The sequence below is a fragment of the Streptopelia decaocto genome (assembly GCF_964273445.1).
Source record: "Streptopelia decaocto genome assembly, chromosome: 1".
In the NCBI taxonomy this organism is placed as follows: domain Eukaryota; kingdom Metazoa; phylum Chordata; class Aves; order Columbiformes; family Columbidae; genus Streptopelia; species Streptopelia decaocto.
In genome coordinates this window covers 157,081,209-157,106,223 of record NC_138663.1, presented here as the reverse complement: position 1 = coordinate 157,106,223, position 25,015 = coordinate 157,081,209, and the positions used below count along the sequence as shown (strand labels likewise).

Genomic DNA, 25,015 nt, shown 5'->3' with positions numbered 1-25,015 from the left:
ATGGTAAGAGCTTGCTCAGTTCACTGTTTCACCCTAAGAAATCTGTACTTCCTGCAATCTGACCACATTTGGGCTTTTTTCTCTCAGATAGAAGAAAGTGAAGAGGAATGGGGGGTTCCCCATTGCCTGACGCTACGAGGTCAACACCAGTCCATCGTTGTTGCTGCCAGGTAATTCAGTGGAGACAACATACACACGTCAACTGTATTTCCCTGCAGCTTTCACGGTGGGATAGATATTAATAGAAAAGCAGAGAAGTGTCATTTTGTTTGGATTTGCCCTCGAAACAATTTTAAAGGTGTATAAAGTTAAAAAAATGAATGGGACAAAACAGAGTGGCAGTTGTGCGAGTCAAAACCAAAACTAACTTGCTAGGGAAAAAAAAAACACAGCATTTAATGCCTGAATTTATTTCTTTAAATTAAAAGTAAGCTCGGCTTGTGACTACTTCTTCGAGTTTGCTTTCAGCCTGTATGAAAGTGAATAAGCCCTGAATTTTCTTTGTTTAGTACCCGCGCTGAGATGGACAAATGGACTGAGGACATTCAGATGGCGATAGACCTGGCAGAGAAAAGCAGTGGCCCTGGCCCAGAGTTACTGGCCAGCAGCCCACCTGACAATAGTAAGTAAATGCTCGAGAGAAGGTTTTATTTGCTTTAGTCAGTATGAGTAGTGATTGCTTCTAAGCAAGGTGGTGAAAAATGCTGGCCACAGGTAAAACTGATACATTTGAAATTTATTTATATAAAATTATATTTATATATGTGCCATTTTAATGTTCTTGTTGAACTTTCTAGCAGAAAGTGTCACTGAATAGAGAAGTGACTTAAGCAATAACGATTCCAGGAACTATTTAAAAAGATTTGGGCAGTGCCTGTTCTCGAAAGGTATTAAGAGCACCAACAAAGCACATAGTCTTTGATTCTAACACTTGCAGAAACATGTAAAAAAATATATACTTAACATCTGCACAAAATTATTTTTAGAAGTGTGTTTTAAAATTAGTTCACAATATTGTGGACAGACTTGATTTGTTTAATTTTTCCAATTATATATGTTGTTGCATAGAGGAAGAAAGATGCTTTTTCCCTGCATTTCATAGAGTCTCCTGATGAAACTACTGTAGACCAGGAATCTGAGGACGACCTCAGTGCATCCCGCACCTCACTCGAACGTCAGTCACCCCACCGTGGCAACACTACGGTGCACGTCTGCTGGCACAGAAATACCAGTGTTTCAATGATCGACTTTAGTATTGCTGTGGAGGTATCTGCCTCAGAACCATCTGAACTGCAGCTCCAGACTTGCTCTTGAATGACAATTTCCTTTTTGCTCCTTCTTAATAAGTGCAACTGCTCCCTTGTCTCCTGCTGAGGAGGTTTCCAGCACATCTGTTTAACTGACTCTAAATGATGGCGTAAACCATCAGGCAAGACACACATGTCCGCTCCCTTAGTGCATCGTTTTAAAATCAGTTAGAGCAGTAATTTTCATGTCCAAAAAGATGCTGATGCTCTTTAAAATTTAAAGCAGGCCAAACCGTCTTAGTGCTTTCAGTTACAGAGGCATTAAGTCGTTGCTCGAGCTGAAAGGACATTGTCTTTAGCTGCTGCAGCCAGAGTTTTAATTCTGTGTATTACTAACTTACTTTCTTTACCCAGCCATCTTTCCTGGAACTTTGTCTCATTGCTCAGTCTCATCTGCTTTTTCTTTATTTGCATTTTCCACCTCAAAATTAAGATCCTTTTTCCTGCCCTGATCACAGCTAAGCCAGTTTGATGCACATTCTTTAATCCTGTACTCAACAACAAGATGCAGACATTGACTTTTCAAAGATTAAAATGAAAGACTCATAGCTCAGTGTAGGTTTTAGGATGAGGTGCTAAGCTTAGGTGTTGAGCCTGCTTAGGTGTTCTTCCTTTACCCAAGAGAGGCCACAGGGAGCTCCAAGTACTTTATCCCAGTCCTCACCAAATGGAAATTTATGCTCAAAGAAAATGGTAAAAGGAATCTTAGAGCTGAGTTGTCTTGCCCCCACAAGGCACCCTCGGCCATCAGGGCACCGCTGCTGCAGAGAAGAGGTACCAACGCAGAACTGAGAAGTGCAAGGACAGGCCCTGTTCGTAGTTCGTGTAACCGCCTCTGGTTTTAAGCAGAAAACAAGTTGGTTGCTGAAATGTGAGCAAGAAAATTATTCTGTACTGGAAAACACTGACTGTAGAGCCTCATTGCCTCATTTCAATCCCATGCAGGTGGATTTTCTGCCCTTTATAACCTGCAAGGGAGAAATAGTTCAGCACAGAACAAGGTCTCATGTTTTTCCCTAAAGCACAGGGCTTATTATAAATAGATATAAAACTGAAACCAGTGACTAATTCAAACAATTAAAACATTTAGGTAGGCAAATCTTTTGGTCTGAAATCAGTGCTCACTGTTCCTTATTTTTGTTCCTCTCGTGCCTCAAATGAATGCAAACAAAGCAGCGACGACCAAACGCACCCTGGAGACATAACATTGTTCTGTGAAAACACCTCCAGCCCCACCGCTGTTCCATGTGTGGCAGGTTACGCTCATGCTCACGTCATTCCGTCGGTGGCTCTCACTTCAGCATTATCGTTTATTTTCTTTGTGTCTCTCCTCCTTTCTGTCTCTCTCGTGGTAGACGATCCTCTCTCTGTCAGTGACTGTCCTTCCCTACCTGCTGGACTGATCAGTGATCAGCGGCCTGTTTCCATTTCATATGTCTGCTGGTACCGAATGCAAAGCCTGTCCTTTTATGATATCCTCCAGAGTAACGAGGTAACAGAAAATTAAGGAGTTACACCTGTAACTTAGGGCAAGGAGGCTGCGGTCCAGATATCAGAGAAATGGCATGATTTAAAGCAAAGGCTTTAATGTATAGCCCAAGACTGGTGAAAACAGAACATTTTCAAGAATACTTAATTTGTAGCAGATAAATCAGGACCACCAGGCTTTGAGTATTGAGCTTTACAGATTAAGCTATTAGCTTCTGCATTATATAAAGAGAATGGTGTAAACAGCTGTTTGGATCCAGGTGAGAGCCCTTACAGTCAACAAGGAATGGGAAGTAATTAATGCTTCGCTGAGACCTCCCCTTCATTTGCAAGGCACGATGATGCTGGACTTTACATCTTCACTATGTGAAGAGCAGCCAAGAACAAGGTTAACAGGCCTTGCTTCTGAAATCTTTGAAAAGTTACCGTGTGAACTCACTGGGTGCCGAGAGCTCAATCCCGAATTGCAGTTCTAAAGTGTGTCATAATTTTCCTTTACATCACAAATTCATGTCAGATTTTCTGTTTCCATTACTCAAAGTATCATTTAAAAACAACAAAGACAGACTAGGGTAACAAGACTGATGTTCGGTAATATATTATTGAAAACCGCCTCAATTTTAAAAAGTCAGTGTAGTGTTAGAAGTACCCAGCTACAAACAAAAAATATGTTACATAAAGTACTACTTAGTTGTAGAAAAATGCAGAAGTATGTCCATTCAACCGAAACATTTTCACGTACAGGGTCATATACAACCAGATGACTTTTATGACAATAATTAAGCTGCAGGTACCTTTCCCTGTTTTATTTAGCTACTTTTGATCTGTTGCAGAACCAGCTGTCTGGAAATCTCCTCAGAAAATTCAAAAACAGCAACGGGTGGCAGAAGCTTTGGGTGGTGTTCACCAACTTCTGTATGTTCTTCTACAAATCGCACCAGGTAACAGAACGCGTGAGCGTGTGGGGCTGGAGAAAACCTTTTGTTTTCTCAAAGCGGTGGCAAAGAGAGAAGGAGATATCGGGCACGGCTGCTGTTAGCGAGGGACGCAGGTCACAGTATCACAGTATGTTTGGGATTGGAAGGGACCTCAAAAGATCATCTAGTCCAATCCCCCTGCTGGAGCAGGAACGCCTAGGTGAGGTCGCACAGGAACATGTCCAGGCGGGTTTTGAATGTCTCCAGAGAAGGAGACTCCACAACCTCCCTGGGCAGCCTGTTCCAGTGCTCTGGCACCCTTACTGAGAAAATTTAAGTGGAACCTCTTGTGTTCCAGCTTGATCCCATTACCCCTTGTCCTATCATTGGTTGTCACCGAGAAGAGCCTGGCTCCATCCTCATGGCACTCACCCTTTATATATTTATAAACATTAATAAGGTCACCCCTCATTCTCCTCTTCTCCAAGCTAAAGAGCCCCAGCTCCCTCAGCCTTTCCTCGTAAGGGAGATGCTCCACTCCCTTAATCATCTTTGTTGCCCTACGCTGGACTCTCTCCAGCAGTTCCCTGTCCTTCTGGAAATGAGGGGCCCAGAACTGGACACAATATTCCAGATGTGGTCTCACCAGGGCGGAGTAGAGGGGAAGGAGGACCTCTCTCGATCTACTAACCACCCCCCTTGTAATACACCCTCATGGCTACACAGCCTTTGCCAGTGCTGGGATGTGGAGCAGAGCCCGTTTGCAACCCGCTCACTTGCCAAGTGGAGAATGTGTGCTCCTTTCCAGAAAACCTTCCTCCCGCACAGTGCATGTCATCCCTCAGAGTACGACAGCTGCCACTGGTGCTCACAAACTCTTGCACAACTTAAGAGTTGTCTCCTGTACAAATTCTGAGGTTATTACAATTACAAACTTATTAGTGACTTAGAAACTTTGTGTCGAGGGTTAAGATTGCGGGGTGACAGTAAAACCCTGGCAGATGTATTGTTAACCCCTTCTCCCCCCCCCCCCCCACTTCCTCTTTTTTGCCCCTCCCTCTCCCCCCTCCCCACTCAGGACAGGCGATCGGGAGGGAAAGAAGGACAGAGAGAAGAGAGTTGGAAAAATTAACAATGTTTTACTAATGCTACTATAAGAATAGAGAAAATAATACAAAATATACAAAACCAATCTTGAAAGTCTCAGCAACTGCAGAGCTGGCCACCAAAGTCCTGGATTGGACTCTGCAGCCAACCGGAGCTGGATTCAGTCTCTCACTAGGCCTCAGTTCGCAGGGACGACTGGCAAGGTCCTCTCCTAATGTCGGCCATAAGCAAAAGGGAAAAAAGGGACGAGATTCTTGTGATCTCCCACTTTTATATGAAGTATTCACGTGAATGGAATGTTATACACAGTTGGTCAGTTTCTTGGTCACCGGTTTCTCGTTGCCCCTCTCGCGAGATGTCCATCCGTGCTTATCAATAACTTTGCATTCCATTGCTCTGTTTACCAAAACATGTGTCTGGTTCTCCAGGAAAATGCAGCTAATATGAAAGCTTCAGCTGACAGGCAAATTCACTAAAAGATAAACTTGTTTTTAACAAAACCAGGACACTTTGTTTACCATCACTGGCACTCAAATCAAACTAGAGAGAACATTCATCCATCTGAGCAAACATCCCACTGCAGAAATAGGGCATTTTGCCTTTTGAATCCCTGTGTTGGAACAGGGTGTAAGCATAAAGTAATTCCAGTCACTACATTGTTTCATTGCGATAGAAATAAATACATAACGATAGAGTTTCTGCACTAAAAAAAAAAAAAAAAGAATAATGAATTGTAGGATCTTCTACACATAAGCAGGATAATGAAATTATTTGTCTGTACATGTCAGACCAAGCACAAGGACTAAAGCAGGGAGTGCTGCAGGGTGGCCATGACGTTTCTGAAGGTGCAGGTGTTTGCGAGCCTGGGAGGGACACAGTGCTCTGCTGATGCCAGATGATGGAGCTTTATGTTCATCAGTTTGAAAGTAGTGGGAGTGCAAGATTTCAGACAGGTTTCTTATGAGGAAATACTGGCAGGATCAACCTGTGACAGATCCTGATGAGAAGGATCCATAAAGACGGGCACGCTGACACTACCAAACAATTAAGTTCATTGTGATTGTGTAAAGCTGGTATTTTTCCATGCACACGTGGAAACGCGATGATCACCTTTAAATGAGCGTTTGTGTCTGTCTTCCATTGATTTCTGTGCTCTCTGCACTTAAGGGCACGTGATCTCACAGCATTTTCCGTCGTTTCTTTTCAGGACAATCATCCTTTAGCCAGCCTGCCTTTACTGGGATATTCACTTACCATTCCTTCCGAATCTGAAAACATTCACAAAGATCATGTGTTCAAGCTACATTTCAAATCCCACGTGTACTACTTCAGGGCTGAAAGCGAATACACGTTTGAAAGGTAAGTCAGTCTTCTGTGAGAGGGAACTTTGTGAAATTCACGGATTTTTTACCAAAACAAGGTTGGTAGATGGGAAGTTTATAGTAAATCGATTCACTCATAGTTCAGCACAACTAGAGAAAGCACCCTTTACAATTTTAAATGAAATTTTAAACCTGATTAATGCTAAAACTAAGTGGTTGGTTTTGATAATGCGGTAGCTGTGATAGCGATCACTACAAACCCTGCGTTACGTGCAGGAATTACCCAGGCAACATTGATCGGGCTGCACGGGGAGCTGCAGGGAACAGATCACAGGACTTTTCCATAGCTGTGCAGAATAACTTCGCTCCCTCTAGTACAACTGGCTGGAAAAAACACATCTGGAATAAAATTCTGATTTTTCACAGAAGTGGCTGTTCTTACCGTGTATTTCTGCCACTTCAGCGTGTAATTTTTACACCTCCCGCTGAATTTCAGATAAATGGAGAGGTGGGAGACAGGTACTACTCCTAAATTGTTGTCTGAGGTTGTTCATACTGGGAACTTTTACACTCTTTTCGGTGAAGCATTAACATGTCAAAAAACTTAATGTGCTCTCTTATTGACAAAAGCTATTGAGTTTTAGCCGTGTCAGTCTAAAACTATAAGTGAGGCAAATGGTGGGAAGGAGGTGATTAAATAAATGAATAGAATAGAAAGAAACACAAAAGCCCCTTCTCAGTTCTAGGAAAAAGAAGTAGGAACTGCAGCTAAATTATGTTTTTTCACTCTAGGATTAAGGGTGGTTGGTCTCAACTGCTCATCACTTGGACCATCCAGAAAAAAAGAAAGGAAAAAAATTAAGAGATTTAGTGTCTGCAGAATAAGTAAAACCGCTACTAAGTTAATTAATTTTGGGTCCTGCTTCCCTGTTTATCCTCTCTAAACCTCCTTTCATATGTGCACTTGGCAGCCATTTGGATCTGCACTTCAGGTAGACTTGGGAGTAAAGAGCAAGACGCTCCCCTAGGCACTGAAAATTAGAACTGTGTCCAACTTGTAGCACAGACTGTGTCTTTGGAGAGCCCTTTCTCCAGGAATTGACCGCTCTGTTTGTGTCTCTCCGGGCAGGTGGATGGAAGTGATCCGAAGTGCCACCAGCTCTGCCTCACGCACTCAAGCTCTGAGCCACAAAGAGCCTCACGCCTATTGACGGCTGAACAAGCCGCCGTGTCGATTGTCCAGCAGCTGCTGATTTCCTAGAGGACATTTGAAACTCTTTTCTCCCTCCAAGTTTAGGAAAATTTACAATTTGGTAAAAGAAAAAAAAAAAAGTATGGTTTTGCAGAAACTTTCACGATTCCTCAGCAAAACTGTTTAAGTTCCAAGTAGCTTACCATCATCCCAGTGGCTGCAGAGCGTTTCATGTCTTGTATTTTGTCATTCTGTGCTGTTTTTAGCTTGTGCCAGTATTAAAATATTGTCCTTATTAGAGTGCCAAATGCCAAAAGACATTTTGTTGCCTCAAAGATTGCACCTAAAAGAATATATGTCCTCACAATCTGAAAACTTTCTCCTCTGAGGCAAACACTATTTCTTCTCTTTTCATAAAAATATCTTATTTTTTTTTACCATGATAATCTGTAGACTGCTGGATTTTTAAATGTAGATGGACTTCCACAGTATAGAATATAATTATATATACAGTAAGCAGTCTAACAGGAATGAGCTAACTTTCAGATTTCATTTGTTTTCCCCCAGTCTTTCTACATTTAATCAGCAAAGAATTACTAATTTTCTGTCTTTAACAAGGAACCAGTTTACAGCTCGTTCCCATTTCCCTTTGGGGGTTACAAATCCATGTGGTATAAATAAAGTATAGGATTCTTATCTAACCATTTTCTTGGTGCAAGTTGACCAAATTGTTCATCTGTTGGCTTTGAAAAGTTGAATACTACTTGCAAGATGAAAAAATTTTTAAAATAATCCAGTGCAATATTATTTGGGCTGTCAATGTACTGTGAATGGTATGTACAAGAAGAAATTAAAGGCTGTGGTGACATTCTGCTGTTTGTTTCACAAACTTGAAAGTGAACGTGTACGCTCTGGGAAGGGCAGCTCTTTGTGATTAGTTTGTAGAGTGTTCTGGTAACTGAATTGCTCTAAGCTGGGGGTCCTGCTGCAGCCCCAAGTTGCCATCCTGCCTGCTGCACATCCTCGTGTGACTTTCGGTTTCCTGTTGGAATTTCAGTCTGTCCCCCCAGTGCTCAGTATGCAGAGAGCAGCAGCAGAAATGCCCGTTTCACATGCCTGGCTTTAACATCAGTATCTCCGGATTTTGGGTAAGCTGTTGGCCCGCTCAGGAGGTTGGCAGCAGTAAGTCTACCATGCTTAGATGGTTTTCCTTATGATGTTTTAAGAAACACTTCATCAGGAGGGTGACATAAAGCTTCCATTAACAGAAGTTCAAGATGATGGAAGCATGTTTATCTCCATTACAGGCCGTGGAGGAAACACAGCGCTAGGTAGAGGGGCCCAAATACAGATCTGGGAGGTGAAGCTGGGACAATTCAACTCTTACTTTTTCTTTGTGTTATTCACTTTGTTAACGGCTTACCTGTGTGCGATGTATGAAATGGCTTACAGCTTGGCTCACAACTAAAGGGAATAAAATACCTCACAATTCTATCACATATATATTCAAGACAGTAACGCTTTCTTTCTGTTGCCCCTACCTCAAAGACACATAGATATCTCCATCCAAGCATAGGATGGGCTCCTAACCGCTGGGACAAGCAGCATTCCCCATGGCCACATCTGAGCACCCCCCTCCAACAAAGGGAAACAAGTATTTCAGAGTAATTCCTCAGTCCGGTTATGACACAATGAAGGACAAACTTGAAAGCTGGTAGAAGACTCTGAAGACCTTTACAAGTTGCAGGTCCCACTGGCTTTTCCTTTCCCTGCAGGGCCAAAATGAGTGAGTTCAACAACCTCCATGAAGCAATGATATACAGGAACTACAGTATACAGGAATGTGAACAACGATCTTTATAGTGATGGGAAGGGGAAAACAACACATCACAAATCAACAACGCAGCAGCAGCTGCCTATAGGCTTGGGAAAACAAAACTGGGGATGCAACAGCACGTGGTGTTGCTATGGAGTAAAGGCCTGCAGACGTTATCCCCCCAGAAACATTATTATTGAGCTGTAAAATAATATCTGACAAGCCTTACGTGCTAGGTCCTTACATTTTCCTTTACAGTTGTTATCTGTAACACTGAGAAGATGTTTTTTTTAATGGCAATTCTCTCAAGGGCCATGCCCTTAGTTCAGCTAAAACTGCGTTTTATTTCAGATCACTGGGCCTTGTGGGATACAATCTTGTTAGTGCTACCTGCTGCCGTTGTGTATTTTGAAGCTCTAAAAAGAAAGGCTTTTATTTACAGTCCTGAAATCCGATAACACCTTTTCTAGGTATGTTTCATTTTCACACGAACTAAGCTTGGAAAATAAGTTTTCTGTAACATCTAAGGCAAAGAAAGATGAAGACACAGTTCTGTTTATCATGACACGGCTGCGGATGCAACAACAAGGAACCCACCCGTTTCATTGTTCCATGTTTTCACCTTTTTGTATTTTTTTTTTTTCCTACAGAAAAGCCATTTTCCCTTCTTTACCAGTGTGATTTTTTTTTTTTAAAGGAACCGATTGAACTACTGTCATTTTTCAGTATTTTTGTAGTTCTTTATTCCTAAGGTTAACCCAAAACTGAAAGAACAGGAGGAGAATAAAAGCAACGGTCTTGACAGTTGCATCTTACAATCAGTTGGTGTCTATGTGTATGAATAAACCTCATGGTTCACTAGAATGCTGTAACATATCACCACTTTTGTTCTTTTAATCCCAGTTCACACCATACTGCTGCCCATCTAATCAAAAGTGGGGTGTGGAGGGATGTAGGGTCGCTCTGTGCCACGTTACCAGCCATGACCAAATACACCATTGTCATGTTTAAGCACTGGTGAAAAGCAACCTGAAACTGGTCACTCCAAGAGATTTGTTCTTTTCAGCTTCAAATAACAAACACCTAAAAAGCAAAAGAAAAACTTAATTGCATTGCAGTTGCTCCACACGCAATGAGATCAACAAAGCCTGGACTCCTGAGGATTCTTTTGCACAAAGCCAAGCAGCTTCCTCATGTCTCAGCTTTCTGACTTAATAAGTATGTCTTAATGAAAGTTAGTATACCTCGGGCCCATCTATTTTCACAGTATTTTAATTAATCATTGCTGAAACCTCAATCTGTTTGTAATTTCAGCTAAAACCAGCCAAGAACGCCAGGCTTAAAGACAGGTTAGCAGGTAGGGAAATGCATGCTGTGACAGAGATCTTGATAAAGGTCTCTGACTAGAGAAAAGAAGTCTCACAAGGAAAACTCATGTTAGAGCCAAAATTAGGGGCAATATCCCACTGTTCCATCAGCCAAGAACAAAACAGAGACACAAGCAGGACCTGAAAAGCCCAGTTTTGACCATTTTTCCTTTTTACACAGGATAAAGTATGTGGTCTCCTCTCTCAAAAGAAAACAGAATTACGGATGCACAGATACACACAAACAACCCTCCCTTCCCAGCCTGGAAACATTGCTAGAGAACAACAAAAAAAAATGGCACTGATGTGACACTTTTTTAACAGAAAACAGCAATGAAATATGATGTCAGGAATGCAGTTGTCACACAGTTTGCCACTCGGTTGTACGGGTAGTTAAAGTTGTGATGTTTGGGGTTAAGCCAATGCCACTTGATGTGAGCCCGTCATCGGTTTAACTGGGCTGGCAGGATGGGGAACACAAAGCAGGTTTTAAATTGTTGCTTTGTGTAAACTGGTACTTTGTCTTACTATAGGACAAACTGTAATACAGAACTGCACATATTTAACCAATGCAGTACATTTGCAATCACTTGAATGTGTAGATTAAAAAATACATCCTTAATCAGGAAAAGAACTAAACTTCCTACATGGCCAGGCCATCTGTGAGCTATAAGCTTACAAAGTTCCTAAGAGAAAAAAATATGCAGAAAGTATTATTTGAGTTTAAACAAGGAGTTTTCTCTTGTGCAAACTCAGAGAGAACAAACCAAACACGGGTTTACAAGCTTTCTACTTACCACGTTACTGACACACGGAGCTAGAAACGCGCCAAGAGCAGCCCCTCCTGGAGGACGTACCCGAGTCTCAACTGACCACTCAGATGGCAAAGTTTCATTAAACTTTTCCTTCTTTATTTCTAGGTCATGTAGTTTACAAGGAGTTTTACTATGTTAGAGTGACAAAAGTAAAATGTAAATACACGGCTATAGACAGGCAGCAATATTACAGAAAACAAGGTATACACGTCAATTGTCCTCTGTAATCATGCTTTAAAAGAAGGCAGGAAACCATTACATACAGTTTGTCTACTGCATATGCTCAGTGCAATTACCAGCACATCTGCAAAATACAGTTAAAAAGAGCAAGCTTGCAGATTTGTGCTATACTTTAAGGTCCTCCCCAGCTACTTACAAAAATAACTTGCGATTGTACTGATCCTTGCATTTACAACTGTGCTTATTAGCACTTCTGATCATCTTCCAATGGTGACGTTTTTGAAGGCAAAACCACGTTTCCTTAAAAGTAAAGCTTATGTAAAATCATTACAAACTGCATTGTTTAGAAAAAAATAATACAGAATGCCACGCAAAGTAGGAAGAGCTAAAAGAAACATTTCACAAGTGCAGTAAGAGTAGAGGCAGAGGAAGGAGTTGGGGTGGATGAAGCAGGACAGGAGCTCACAAGGTGCCGGCTGCTTTGCGGTTTGGCGCCAGCTCTTACCTTCCCCCTTGGCCCGGCCCTCTGCAGCAAGGCCAGAACATCGCTGTCACATCGTTCCACTGGTCCATCAGTCCATACCCACACGGACACGTGCAAAATGTTGAGAAAGAGCTGCTTGCTTATTACACCAAAAGCATTCTGTACTACAGTGATCATGCCATCATCCTTTAGTAACCTGGTGATCAACTACAAAGTGCAACTGCGAGGAAAATTAAGTTTAAAAAAATAGATTACACATTTGATATACTTACAAAAAGCAAGCCTTCAATTCAAATGACTGATTATTTATTTACTGCCTAATCTTGAAATCCCTGACAAATAAGCAGTTCCACTAATTTAAATGTTTGCATAAATCAGGATAGCTCGTTGCTTAGTATATTCAAGACTGAGTGAAGAAGTACTACCTGCACAGAAAATTTATCAGTGCAACATTATAACACAGAAATGTTTTTCACATGAAACAACCTCTCAAAAATATCCATACACTTCATGTCTTTCAGCAACTGAGGCCATGCTTCTTTCAAATGAAGCTCCTCTTCTGTTACCGATAGAGATCTGATTTTTAAAGCATCAATACTTTTCAGTAGCAAATAATTGTAATTCTACATTCAAGTTACAGCACGCTTTTTTGCAGTGAATCTCAGTTTAAGATATAGTCCATATTTAAATAATCTATATATTACATATAAAAATACACATTGTACCATAAATGAGGTCTTGTCTTTTTCTAAATGTCTCAGCCTTTTGGCCAATTGCCCTTGCTGCAGGTCTGACTCATCTTAAGCTCCTAAACCAAAGGACACATTCACCAAGCAAATTCTGTCACAATCTACTCAAAGAAGTATATCCTCAACAGAGAGTCCTGGAATACAATTAAAACGCAACTCAAAACAACTGTATGTATAATTTTTTAAATGATTGCTCAAAAGCAGTGTACCCTTCAATTTCATTCCATTTTCTGATGGGGAAATTCTTGAGATTCCCGCCAGCACCATAAATTTAAAGTGAACTTACTTGGAGATGCCCATGAACCCAGAGATTTAGTGGGGAAGTAAAGTCATTACATTAACAGATGACTGGGGAAAAGCTTTGATTAATCTATTTGTATTTCAAATGCAAACACAACTGTTTATTTCTGTGTGCTGTAACAGCACATATGTAGTGAATGGCTGAATGTTTTAATGTGGAGACCTCAACAGGTGAATTTCCCAGACACACATTTCCTAACAGCAGAGGTCCATTTGTTTCCTCAAGGATAAGCCTATCCTTAACATTAAGAGCACACAAACCAAAATATTTAAAGCTATTGATCAAAGAGAAGTTATAAACCATTGCTCAAACTTCCGCATTGTTCAATTTACTTTAAATTCCCTCAGCCATAAAGGAAAACCATTACCTCAAAATTCTGACAAACGTTGTGTTTAAGACTATGGCTACGAGAATGAGCACACACAGACCCATTTCTTTCCATTGTTGTGTCAACCTGCTCAGATGTTTCATCACTCTGTTAGCATGACAGTGTCCTCTGTTAAATTATTTCATTAATAATTAAGGCTATGAATATGCATAGAATAAGGGCTACCATGGTGAGAGGAAGTCCTGCAAGGAGACCTCACCAGCTTCCAGAACAGTTAGAGAACCCAGGTCTTTTTGTACCATACCAGGAAGATATGCCTATACTTTTAATCCTTTCTGTTCCAAAACTGGTATCTATATTTTTAATTAAACAAATCAGTTACCTCATTGTCATGGAAAACATAAAATCATCAATTTCTTCATTAAAAACAAGGCAAAAATGCTCTCTCAGCTACCAGAATAAGAAGCACCTAAAAATAGCCTTGGCAAAACAAACCAAGGTAAACCTTAGAGTAATACTGTGAAAAACAAACACACAGTTGATAGTGGCGCTTTTTGGTAACTAACATTACTATTTCCAAGAACCATAAAAGCATAAGTCAGCTATCCAAGAGCACTCAGAGGAACAGTGGAAAGTTCAAGATTCAGATTTTTCAAGAAGAAACTTTCTTCTGGGGAGATCAGTAAGAGGACATAGGGTACAACACTCAGGCTCAGTCTTTCTGTCTAAAATCTGTCATTCGTGGTATAGAGATGCACAGATTTAGGCAGCAAGACTGAATATTGAATCTATGGATAATTTTTCTTTTACCCTACATGACATTCATTTTAATGATAAAAATAAGCATGATGAAGAAATATCTGCCACTGTCTCAGAGCCAACATCTTAATGAGATATTTCAGAATAAATGCAGATAATAAAGATTTATTCATGTGAGCATTCAAACATGTTTAGGTGAAAAAAAAATTGTCTCTAAATTTCACTACAAGCTTCAGAAATAACTACTAATAAAGCTGAACAGTACGTAGGGTTCAGAATTTGCATTGGCACAATTTAAAACTGAAAATATGAAAGAGCTCATTCTTTAGAAAATGCAATAATTTAAATTTAAAGCTTTGAGAGACGAGGTGTATTAAATTTAAAACAACCAGAAGTAGTACCATAATTAGATAGTCACGCTCAGAATATAGATTAAAAGGAAGAAATACTGGAGAAACAGAATAAAATTGTGTCTTTGCTGAGGTACGAATAGAAGGTTCCATAGTACAGGATTATCTCTTTCAATGGCAAATCCTTCACATACAAAAATCAAACCAAGATTCACTTATCACATAATTCAAAATTTACATGTAATAAAGGCAAGGCAATACTCAGTTATGGCCTGTCAAATATTTACCCCACTAACATTATCTACAGAAGCACTTTACCATTTTGTACACAGTGATTCCTTATGAGCGTTGAAAGGCTTTCAGTTAAAAAAAAAGACATTATATACATTTCTGTACACGATTCCAACAAACACACTCCATCTCCCAGTGGAATTCTTAAAGCAAGATACCTGAGGTTTCCCAATATCTTCAATATCTCTATCACAAACCTAGATATACATTTCAGATTTTACAAAAAGACACCTCCCTGGAATATGTGCATTATCATTAAAAAAAATTATAGCTTTAAGGAGCTGAAAAAGATTGCCTCCATGCAAGAGACTTCATTTTCACTCTTGCACGTTTAGGAATGTCCTTCCACCAAAGGACACTCCAGTGGCTGAGGGGCAGAACAACATGAGGGTGCGCGCCTTCAACGCAGACACTGTGGCATCTCTGTTGCCTTAGAAGTCAGGAAGTCAGAAGTCAGTAGGATGAAGTGCTTCCTCCAGCTAGTGAGTATCTGAGGAGAAGAAACAGTTACCATTGTGACCTTCAGAACAATGCTCTGCAACAAGCAGCAACTAAAAGTTATTCTGTTTGATGCTATTAAAGTTCCAGCCTTTTTCCTTGCAGAATGACACCCACCGATGCTGTCACACTTTACAGACAAAAGCTGTGGATGTGAACACCACGTAAAATACATGTATTAGGCAACCTCTGCTTTTCTAATGAATAGCAACAACCCATGCTCAAGTGTGTTACCAAGAAGTGTATGAGGATGTAAGAATTCTGTATACTGGGGGTAACGTTTTGTGATTCCAACTCTCCTACTTGGCAAGTTTACATCATAATCTTTCCAAAATACTACAGGGGGCAGAAACCCCATGCTTTTTGGTCTAAGCAGATTCTGAAGTTATCCAAAGAAGTGGCACACATTCGAGTCATGTTAAGCTTTCAGTAAATTTTATTAAAAAGAAACAAACAAACAACAGAGATCAAAACTGGAGGGGGAAGATAAATGGATTCACTCAAATTATTGGGCACTTCTTCTGATGGTCCCAACTAATTCATTCAGACAAATTTAGGAAATTCAGTTTAACTAGTCATAAGAGGAATGAAAATGTGCTTAGAAACACGTAATTGAGGAACTCCCTTCAATAGATAGAGGATATTGCAAGTGGATACAATAAATAACTTAATGATGTAATGGGTCACATTTCTGGTAGTATTCAAAAAAGAAGAAACTATCTTTTCAGAAGTCAACTAATTCCAAAAATAGCTTTATCTACAAGGGACACCTACTAAGCTATTGAATGGTTAAAACTCCTTTTTAGGGTGGGATCTTGCCATTCATTTCTTTCACTCACTTTCTAGAAGGGGTGCTAGTCATGATCCTGAATATCATCCCTGGAATAAAAGAAAGTTCACCCAGATGTCACCCATCAACAAACATTTTCTATGAATATTTCTCTCTCTCCTTCAAAGAGAATGCCTGCGTGCACTGTTATAATAAGACACTATGACTGAGAAAAACAGCAATAGTCCAATGAAGGGGAACAGAAGGAAACCAAAATACTAAGGAGTTAGATTGCAGAGCCCTTTATATATCTGCTAGGATAAAAATGATGACTGTTGCTGTCATGACTGGAATAAGTAAGATCATCTCAAGCATCTGCAGAAGAAGTTCCCAGTGAAAGCCTGTTTCCACGTGGACATTTTCAGCTTCAATTGCAGCATCAAGTCTTTGAGGTTTCCAGTTCCAGGAAGGCCATATACCAGGCAGACAGAAATTTGACATTGAAATATTGGGTTGATGAAAGACTGGGGTCAGTTTTGGAACGGATATGGAAGCTCCAGAAACTCTTTCAAGCCTGCCAGGATCAACTAAAACAAGAATCAGGAGCGATATTTTAGCACTAGAGATGCTGAGTGGGCTTCATGCTTTACAGCCCAGGAAGCAAGAAACGCGATTGCTTGCAGATTTCTTGGCACTGATTTTTACTGAATGACAAAGCGTCAGCCTGGCAATCCTCTGGTTTAACTTCAGAGGTGTGAATTCCAAGCAATTCAACCTGGATGGTGTAGATTCACAATAGCTGTGGGCTTCTGGTCTCAAGGTTGCATTTAAAGTCTCTTCAAGCAGTAATTCTGAAATGTATACCCCTGATCTTTTCTTGTGTGGTACTTAAAAGAACAGTAAATTGAGTGTTTGTTAAGAATATATTCCTAGCCTAGGCAGTTAGAAAATCTCTTATGAAATTTGTCCTTTTGAAGCAACACAAAAGATTGGTTTTGGAGGTGCCACCAAGAGGCCATCTTTAATGAGTGAACAAGGAACCATGTACTATGTGACTGAAACACCAACTAATGGAACAGTCCATTTGTCAAAGTGAGTAAAAGAAATTAAGAGTGACACAGGACATCTGCAACATACACCCAGACACTAAGAAAGCATCGATGTCCCTTAGATGAAATGCAAAGGGAAGAGGCTGTGCAGTCTCATTTGACACACAACATGTGCACCAACAGGATGAACATACATATGGGCTATCACCTGAAGCTAGAAATTTGAACTGCTGATATAATTAGGGTTTTTTTTTTTCCTACTAAGCAACTAATTGCACAAACTGTAAGCATAAGTGTTTTTTTCCTCTATTATAAACAGAAATTAATTATTTCAGTTTAACACTAGTCAAATGTCTGTAGAATCAGATCTGCAGTTTTCTGTAACCCTTAGTGAATTAGTTTCATTACCTCTGAAGCCTCTGCACAAGGTGTGACACCATGTTATCTGCAATGCCCGGACAAGCCTCTTCAGCTAAATAAATGGCCTTTCTCAGTTCTTCTATAGAATCCGTATTACCACCACACACTTCACTCTTCTCTTTCAACTGAAAGAAAAACAGGAAGAGATACATTAATAAGATATTCAAAAATATTCTAGAAACAACATAATGCAAATGCTTGTTAAGAAGTGACTGCCAGTGTCCACAGTGTCAGCATTTGACTTTCATTATACACCCTCACATCCTGAAGACTTTTTCCATCCTGAGGTCAGTCTTTGCAGTAGTCATCACCATGTTGTTCATCTTCACAGGTCTTCAGTCATTGACATATCCTTTTCTGCGTGCTCACCATCAAAAATTATGACAATGTATTCCAAGAAAGATACACCTGTAGCTGTTCGGTTTCAAGATGTGCTGCTCATACATACTTTAGTATACATACTTCTATACCTATAGCTTATATGTATACACTGCAGGTGCACTTGTGCAAGCACTGTTAGAAAAATGCTTTAAGCCTGTCGGCTCTAGCACCAGAGCACCCTAAGCACTCTCTCATCTGCCTCCAAAGCAAAGGATCCCACAATTAGGAGGAACGCAGGGCTCAGAGGGACAGTCTCAGTGCTTCGTTTATGTAGGAGATGCTCTAACATACCAAGTGTGGCTGGTAAAATGCTTTCTTCCTCAGAACTCACAAAAGAACATTAAAAATTCTCTGCAGGGCCTGGGCTTCCTAGGAAAAGAGTCTCGTGCTACTAGAAGTAAGGGTGAATGCAGGCATGGCCTTCTTTCAGCAACTGGACTTTCCCTAGCAGGTGGGATGTCTGCATTTACAAGTTTCTATGCACATTTACCATGACAGCTGTTGTCAAGAGCTGTGTTGTGGCATCCTCTTAAGAAGGATAGAATCAAAGTCATTTCTCGTGTAAGAAAAAAGAAAAAATGTTCCAGTTGAAAGTTAACTGCTTATGAGTGCTTTGGAGCAAAGAGTTTGAGTTGTTTACACAGAAGTGAAGAACAGCAAAATATTTTTCTACATATCTCTCTACAAATTATCCAATTAAGTCATATCCAAATGCTGGATCTATAGCCAGTCTGCCTTTACGCCATTACTGCCAGTAACAAAAGCTTAGCTTGAATAAATGGAAAGTTTGTGCCACCTTCTGGAATATAATGTGGGCATGCTTAGTCTTCTGGCCCTACATTTGGCCCCTACTGGCACAGGGGATTCTCACATGGAATAAGCATGATCTCCAGAAAGCAGCAGAAAGCAGAATTAATAGATCAAGATGATTTTGAGTTCAGTGTAGTACAAGACATTCCAGAGGGAACAAAGTGGCAATAAAATTCTTCAGAGATGTCCAAGCAGTAAAGATTTTCTGAAGCGAACTTTCAACAGGTGTCAGGAACTACAGCTCAAGAATTGCCATCAGCATTGACAAAAGGTTTTTCTTTAAAAAGGAATTGGAGTCTTGCAAGGAAAAACATAAAGGAAATAATTATTGTTCTAGTTCCATATTTAGCGATGGCTTATAGGTATGTTAGGGCACCCTCCTGAGAGGAACTTCAGTCTCAACAAAATGAAATCAAGAGTGTATACAAAGGCTGAGGTATGACCACAGCAGTTAGGAAGGCTCCTGCACCATTTGGCTGCTGCTTGTATTCTCTTTTCATTACATCCAGGATGCTCAAGAGTGGGATCTTGCATTTAAAGATTTAAAGCACAGGTAACAGGAAGAAAACCACCTTTTCTTTTCCCAGTAATAACTAACTCTTTCTTAGTCTAAACTGGGAAGTCACAGCTTGAGGGCAAGATGATAGGAGGAGACAATTGTGTGAACATTACAACAAAGGATGCCTCCGGATCTTCAAAAAGGAACCCAGAATGAGTCACCACATGCAGTACTCAGGCAGTGTCCTCTGATCAGGAGAAAAACCACATCAGGGTAAGTAACTAGTCACTGAAGATCACAATTATTTGACAAGCATGACAACTTCGTTCATTTTCAAAGTGTGTTTCGTTTTCTGTTATTGGGGGAGGGGCTGGGGGGGGGTGTGCTTTGTTTGGGGTTTGGGGTTTTGTTGTTTGCTTTTTAATTGCTTTGCTGAGGTGCACCAAGCTTCAGATTACTCACAGCAACACAGAGATGTAGGGCCCCAGAGCTGAGCAAGACTCTTCAGCCAAGGCTCCTAAATTGTATCCAAGTTCAACTGAAGAAGGATGCAGAGCACAATCTTTCCCTGTATGATTACCTAGGGAGAGCAGCTGGTTATTGCACCTGTCTTCTGTGCCAAAAGCTTTGAAAGCCTCCGTGAAGACAAAAAGCTCTGAATGGCCAGCTTTGTTCTTTTTGGAGGAGTTCCATGGAATAACTCACTAATTTAGCTAGCAGTAATTCCTAAAGGTGCAGATATCTGTGGTTTGAATGCTAAACAAATAGAACACTGACAATGTAACATAAGGCTTCCTCCAGACAGCAGAGACAGTGGCCATGTCTGTAAGTAAAAGGAGACCCTGCAATGAGATCCTGGAACAGTCTGGAAAAGTTGTGGCATTTCACTAGAAATTGCACGGAAGAGGAGTCGAAAGTGCTCAATATTCTTAATGACCATCATCCAAAATTCGATGATAATCCTCTGAAGCAGGACTGTATTGATTAGAACTAAATTAAGACAGCATCCTTTTATTAGAACGATTTCTCTATTTCTGTAACAGTTACAATAATTGAAATCATTACTTCAATAAATCTTTTTCCTATCAGAGATAGGGTGAGATGGAAGGGTTTTTCTCTTAAGAGTTCAATCAACATTTTAAAATAATCACATCTTCATAAATAACTGGCTTTCCCTTCATATGATTTTTTTTCAAGTTGTTTTTAAGAATTTAAAAAAAAATATTAAAAATAGAGAATTCAAATGGGTTTCAGTGTTTTCAACACTGCAATTCAAAAGTTCAGTCCTTGCTGATCTGGTCCACAGCCATACCCTGGAACACTGAAGAACTTGAAATTTGTAACAGATAAAATGACGGATAAAGAGATAAAGCAGTGTTAAAAATGGAATGCTGCAATCCAAACATTAACATACGTTTTTATTTTTCATGTTTATTGCTGTAGGCTAGCGTGGTTGATGTTGCTACCATGCATATGAAGTATTAGAAGCAAACCAAAGATCTCAAAAGCAGACATGCATGAAAGCAAAGGGTACAGCTAAAACTGTAACATATCAAGTTCCAAATGGGTTGTAGAAAACTTAAATGTCATTCACCATGTTTTTCAGATTTTCAGAGACATAAATCCTGGAATTGTTAAGTTTTAAAGCAGGAACTTACCTCTGCAAATAAAGGGGATATAACTGTAGACAGGCATTGGGAAAGAGGCCTCTTTGGGATATCCTTATCCTTTAAAGAAAACAAAATTCTGACCAATTTTATTTCTGAAAAAAAGCATCCTCATTGTATTGTTTCTAATGAAAGAAAAAAGTAGTTCCAACACGCTACCCTTTAAGAAAAATCTGTTTCTATGTATATACAAATATGTAAAATGTTCTACAACAGGCTATTTCAAAGCACTCTGGAAAATGGAGGCTGAATTAAAATTTAAGGCAGCAGCACCCCAAATACACGCAAAATAAAATAAAAATAAAAATAAATTAAAAACTTATAAATAATAATAATTTAAAAAAACCCCACACAATCAAAGAACCCACAATCCTACTGAGCATGTACTAGATCATAGACTTGCTAATATTTACTGGGTTCCTCCCACATGATACAATATTCTTCTATTTCTCCAGTTCTGATAGGCGCACACATACAGAATTTTCAGAGCCAGGGTAGCAACCACCTGTCCTGGCCACAGAGGCTGAAGAAAATATAATGGAACAGCTCCTATACATCTCTTATTCTTGCTTTTTTGGACACATGCACTTTCTATTCTTTGCTATGTTGTAGTCTTTTTTCCTAAAAGACCAGAATGCCTTCCCCAAAGCCCCAGCTAGCTTTTTACAGTAGTGGTTGAAGTTTACCTCACAGTAGGAAGATTTTTGTTTAATAAAATACTGCCTGGTCTTCCCCCAGTGGTAATATTTCACCAACTACAGAAATATTTTGGCACATATTTCACAAGCTACAGCAAAAGGACACATTTACAGAATACCCAAACTACAAGACTTACTCAAAAGGCTTTGTGAAAGGCAACTGTAGAATATACATTTTTAGCAAAAGTTGTAAAAGTTTTACAATTTAAATGCTGTTAAAGTTATAATCCCACTAAATTATTAAATCTCTTTGTATAATACAGTCAATATTTTAAGCACCTGATTTCTTTGCAACTCCAAAGGCTGGGCTGCTCCATTCTCTAGATTCTTGGGGTCTTTTTCTCTTATTGTAAAGATCCACTCTTCTGAATCACTCCCACCTGAAGCCTGACCATCTGGTTCACTTTAAGAGAGAAAAAAAAACCAAAAAAGAAATAAAGTTTTATTGCCTACACATTATTGTCCATGTTCATTCAATATATACACTAAACATAAAAAGCAGAGTCAATACAAAAATCAGGATTCTATTGTGAAAGTTAATAAGTATAAACACAAGTATGAAAAGTAATTTATTAATTTAAATCATTAATGATTTAAAAAATGAAACCAATATACTTCACTAAATGTTAAATTAACTTCAAAAAGAAAGAGAGGCATTACAGATTGAAAACATTTCCCATGTTACATACATAAGTACCATGAAGTCTTTTATAGCTATCTGAAAACTAAAACACTAGCTTAGAATACCTTTGAGGCAAATAGTTCATACCCAGCCCATTAGCAAGGTAAATTTCCCACCCCAAAAAAATGGCTAAAACAGTACAGATACAACATAGCTTTAACAAACTACACCACCATAAATTAATCTTTTTTTGTGGATGGCATAGCAGGAGTTATAGAAAAAAATACTAAGTTAAAAGAACAAAAATATGTAGGCAGATACTAATCAGTCACTGCATTACATTTTTCCTTTCACTACCATACATATAAATATCCTTCTTCAAGTTCATATCAAAAGCATGTGACCAGTGTAAGAAAACTCTCCAAGATTTCTGCTAGAAGTCACACAGAACTACTGGCTGTCACTGAAAGAGGCAGGTCTACCTTCTTTATATAAATTAACTCTAGCAAGTTAATCTAACAGAAAAATATTTATTGATTTGGAAAGTTCGTATTCCAGCTTGCCAAATAAACTCACACTTTTATCACATCTAATACAGGCGCTGCTATGGAAGCAGGGGAAAGTAGGCTTAGACATAACGTTCAATTGTCTCACAAGCCCTCAATAATCATTCTAGTTCCACTACTCTCCTATGCCAAGCCACCAAAACTGGTTTGATATTCCACAGGAACAAGGAACTGTAACCTCAAAGTTCAGTTAGTAACTGACTTGGGACCAGTTTTAGGACGAGTAATTTACCTTCCAAATCAGACCTGGTTTTGGGCTGGAACTGTGATCACTAGAAGGCATGAAGTTGTTAATCATGTAGGATAAATATACAGCTGCAGTAGCTGTCAGGAAATCATAACCAGCCTGATGACTGCCATTAGCACACAGATGAATTGCGAAGAATAGTTGTGTTTTCTTATTATGAGGAGTTTAATCCATTTGTGAACAAATGGTGGCAATCTCTTGATTTTCAAAAGTGTGTAATCTGATGATACTATTTTCAAAATTACTTTTAGGCTAACAAAGTTAACTTTTTAACTGAGTCATAACTATTTGTAACGTGGTTTCCTAAAGAAATCAACTCATGAACCTATAGAACAGCTCCATCAAAATCTGACAGAAATAAAAACTGGAAAGGAACAAAATCTGGAAACATTTACAACACTTCTTTTTCAATCAATAATTTGACGCTTCATGACTATCATGCTGTAATGGCACAACTTTCCTGAAAACAAAATCAAAAGCCAAAAACCAAAAACACACACAAAAAACCCCACACTTCTCATTAAAAAAACAAAGATAATATGGTTTGTATCCCAAAACTCCCCTCCTTATGAAGCCAGGTGCACACAGGATGGTGCCTATGCACACTGCTACCTGGCCATGCAAGGTGAAGCCCACCTTCTGCTTGCACAATAGGAGTAACAGTCGGCCATATGGCTAGGAAGGACCCTAAACCCTACATAAAAGAGAAAGTAGCATAGAACAGGCCAGAAGAATTGTTCTTGCTGACTTATTTGCATGAAATCCCTTGCAACACTAAAATCAAGACTTCATCAGTTTACCAAGGCTGCTAAGCTGAAAAGCTGTAAATAACAGAACACAGGAATACACATGCTAAAAATAACTACTTCGCCCTCTTTTTACAAGGGATAGTTTACAAACTCATCCAACTTACATATCTGAGTCATCAGAACTGGAGTCATCGTGACTTTGTTCAGACTTCCATCTCTTGTGCCTATCAATAAGGTCAGTCAGGTAGGAAGTTTTCTTTGAGTTTCGTAAAATAAATTTGTGTTTTAAGAGCTCTTTTGCAGTAGGTCTCTTAAAAAAAAACCAACAAAACAATAATTTTACTATGTTTGAGAGTGTTAAGTGACTCAATATAAAGACTAAGAAATCCAGACTTCAGTCTTGATACAAGTGAGATTTTAAAATATATTTTAGTATATTTAAATATATATTTTAGTATCTTAAAAAAATATGCTGGTGAATATGTTGCCCCATATTAGAAAAGCTGAACTGCACATATTCATGTAATTCATGTAAACCAGTCCAGTTCTTTATTATATACTGACAGAAACTCACAAAGCTTGGGTCCTTGTTTAAGCAGGCCTCAACAAATTCTTTGAGGGATTTACTGAAGTTTCCTTCCAGCGTTGGTGGATTGTTCTTAGGAATGAGGAACAAAACCTTCATTGGATGTAATTCTGAATGAGGTGGCTCTCCTTTTGCAAGTTCTATGGCTGTTATGCCTAATGACCAGATATCTGCCTGTAAGAAACAATGTTTTTAAGATTAGGATAGAGAAAGAAAAGAAAAGAAACAATGTTGCTTGCAAAGGTAGATTTTAAAACTTTACTGTAAATCATTTCATATGTAAATTGTTCTTGTTACAATAACATGGTCTGGTTTATGTGTCTAACCACATAAAATACAGTACACAATCTTCCAGTGTTCCTTGGTTGATTTTATTCTACAGCATAAAGCACTTCTACTTACTGGAGTTTTAAAACTTTTTGAAATCAATGCTATTGCACCAGTAGTTACAACTGATCTTGAAACACAACTATTTTTAAACAGTAACAGTACAGTTGTTATAAACTAGCTTTCTATCCACCATACTCAAGTACATTATGTAAATATGGGGCAAGCCTCAAATATTGGCATAAATGAAAATGTTATAACATGCACAAAATTTTTCCTCAACCAGCATCAGCTAGTACAATCATCAGAAATCTAATACATTAGAACACAATTTTCCTGGTGTTTCTTATTCTC

At 39.2% G+C, this 25,015-nt stretch overlaps 2 protein-coding genes across 11 annotated transcripts in view; one reads left to right on the top strand and one right to left on the bottom strand.

The window, feature by feature from the left end:
• FARP1 (FERM, ARH/RhoGEF and pleckstrin domain protein 1) overlaps positions 1-8,201 on the top strand; it is a 227,519-nt gene extending 219,318 nt beyond the window's left edge. For 4 of the 8 annotated variants that reach the window (XM_082046994.1, XM_082046993.1, XM_082046992.1 and 1 more), the window contains exons 22-27: positions 88-170; positions 510-622; positions 1,103-1,266; positions 3,629-3,736; positions 6,027-6,178; positions 7,271-8,201. In XM_082046994.1, coding sequence (XP_081903120.1) covers positions 88-170; positions 510-622; positions 1,103-1,266; positions 3,629-3,736; positions 6,027-6,178; positions 7,271-7,352 — 702 coding nt within the window. In that variant the 3' untranslated portion in view covers positions 7,353-8,201. Of the gene's footprint in view, positions 1-87; positions 171-509; positions 623-1,078; positions 1,267-2,662; positions 2,800-3,628; positions 3,737-6,026; positions 6,179-7,270 lie in introns of all 8 variants that reach the window. The other 4 variants (XM_082046990.1, XM_082046989.1, XM_082046988.1 and 1 more) reach the window with 2 other exon arrangements.
• A 3,210-nt stretch (positions 8,202-11,411) lies between these two features.
• Positions 11,412-25,015, bottom strand: part of STK24 (serine/threonine kinase 24) — a 57,029-nt gene continuing 43,425 nt past the window's right edge. For all 3 annotated transcript variants that reach the window (XM_082075991.1, XM_082075993.1, XM_082075992.1), the window contains 6 exons: positions 24,323-24,508; positions 23,913-24,058; positions 21,844-21,967; positions 20,858-20,926; positions 17,498-17,634; positions 11,412-15,263 (listed from right to left, as the gene is read on the bottom strand). In XM_082075991.1, the coding sequence (XP_081932117.1) occupies positions 15,227-15,263; positions 17,498-17,634; positions 20,858-20,926; positions 21,844-21,967; positions 23,913-24,058; positions 24,323-24,508 (699 nt within the window). In that variant the 3' untranslated portion in view covers positions 11,412-15,226. The remainder of the gene's footprint in view (positions 15,264-17,497; positions 17,635-20,857; positions 20,927-21,843; positions 21,968-23,912; positions 24,059-24,322; positions 24,509-25,015) is intronic.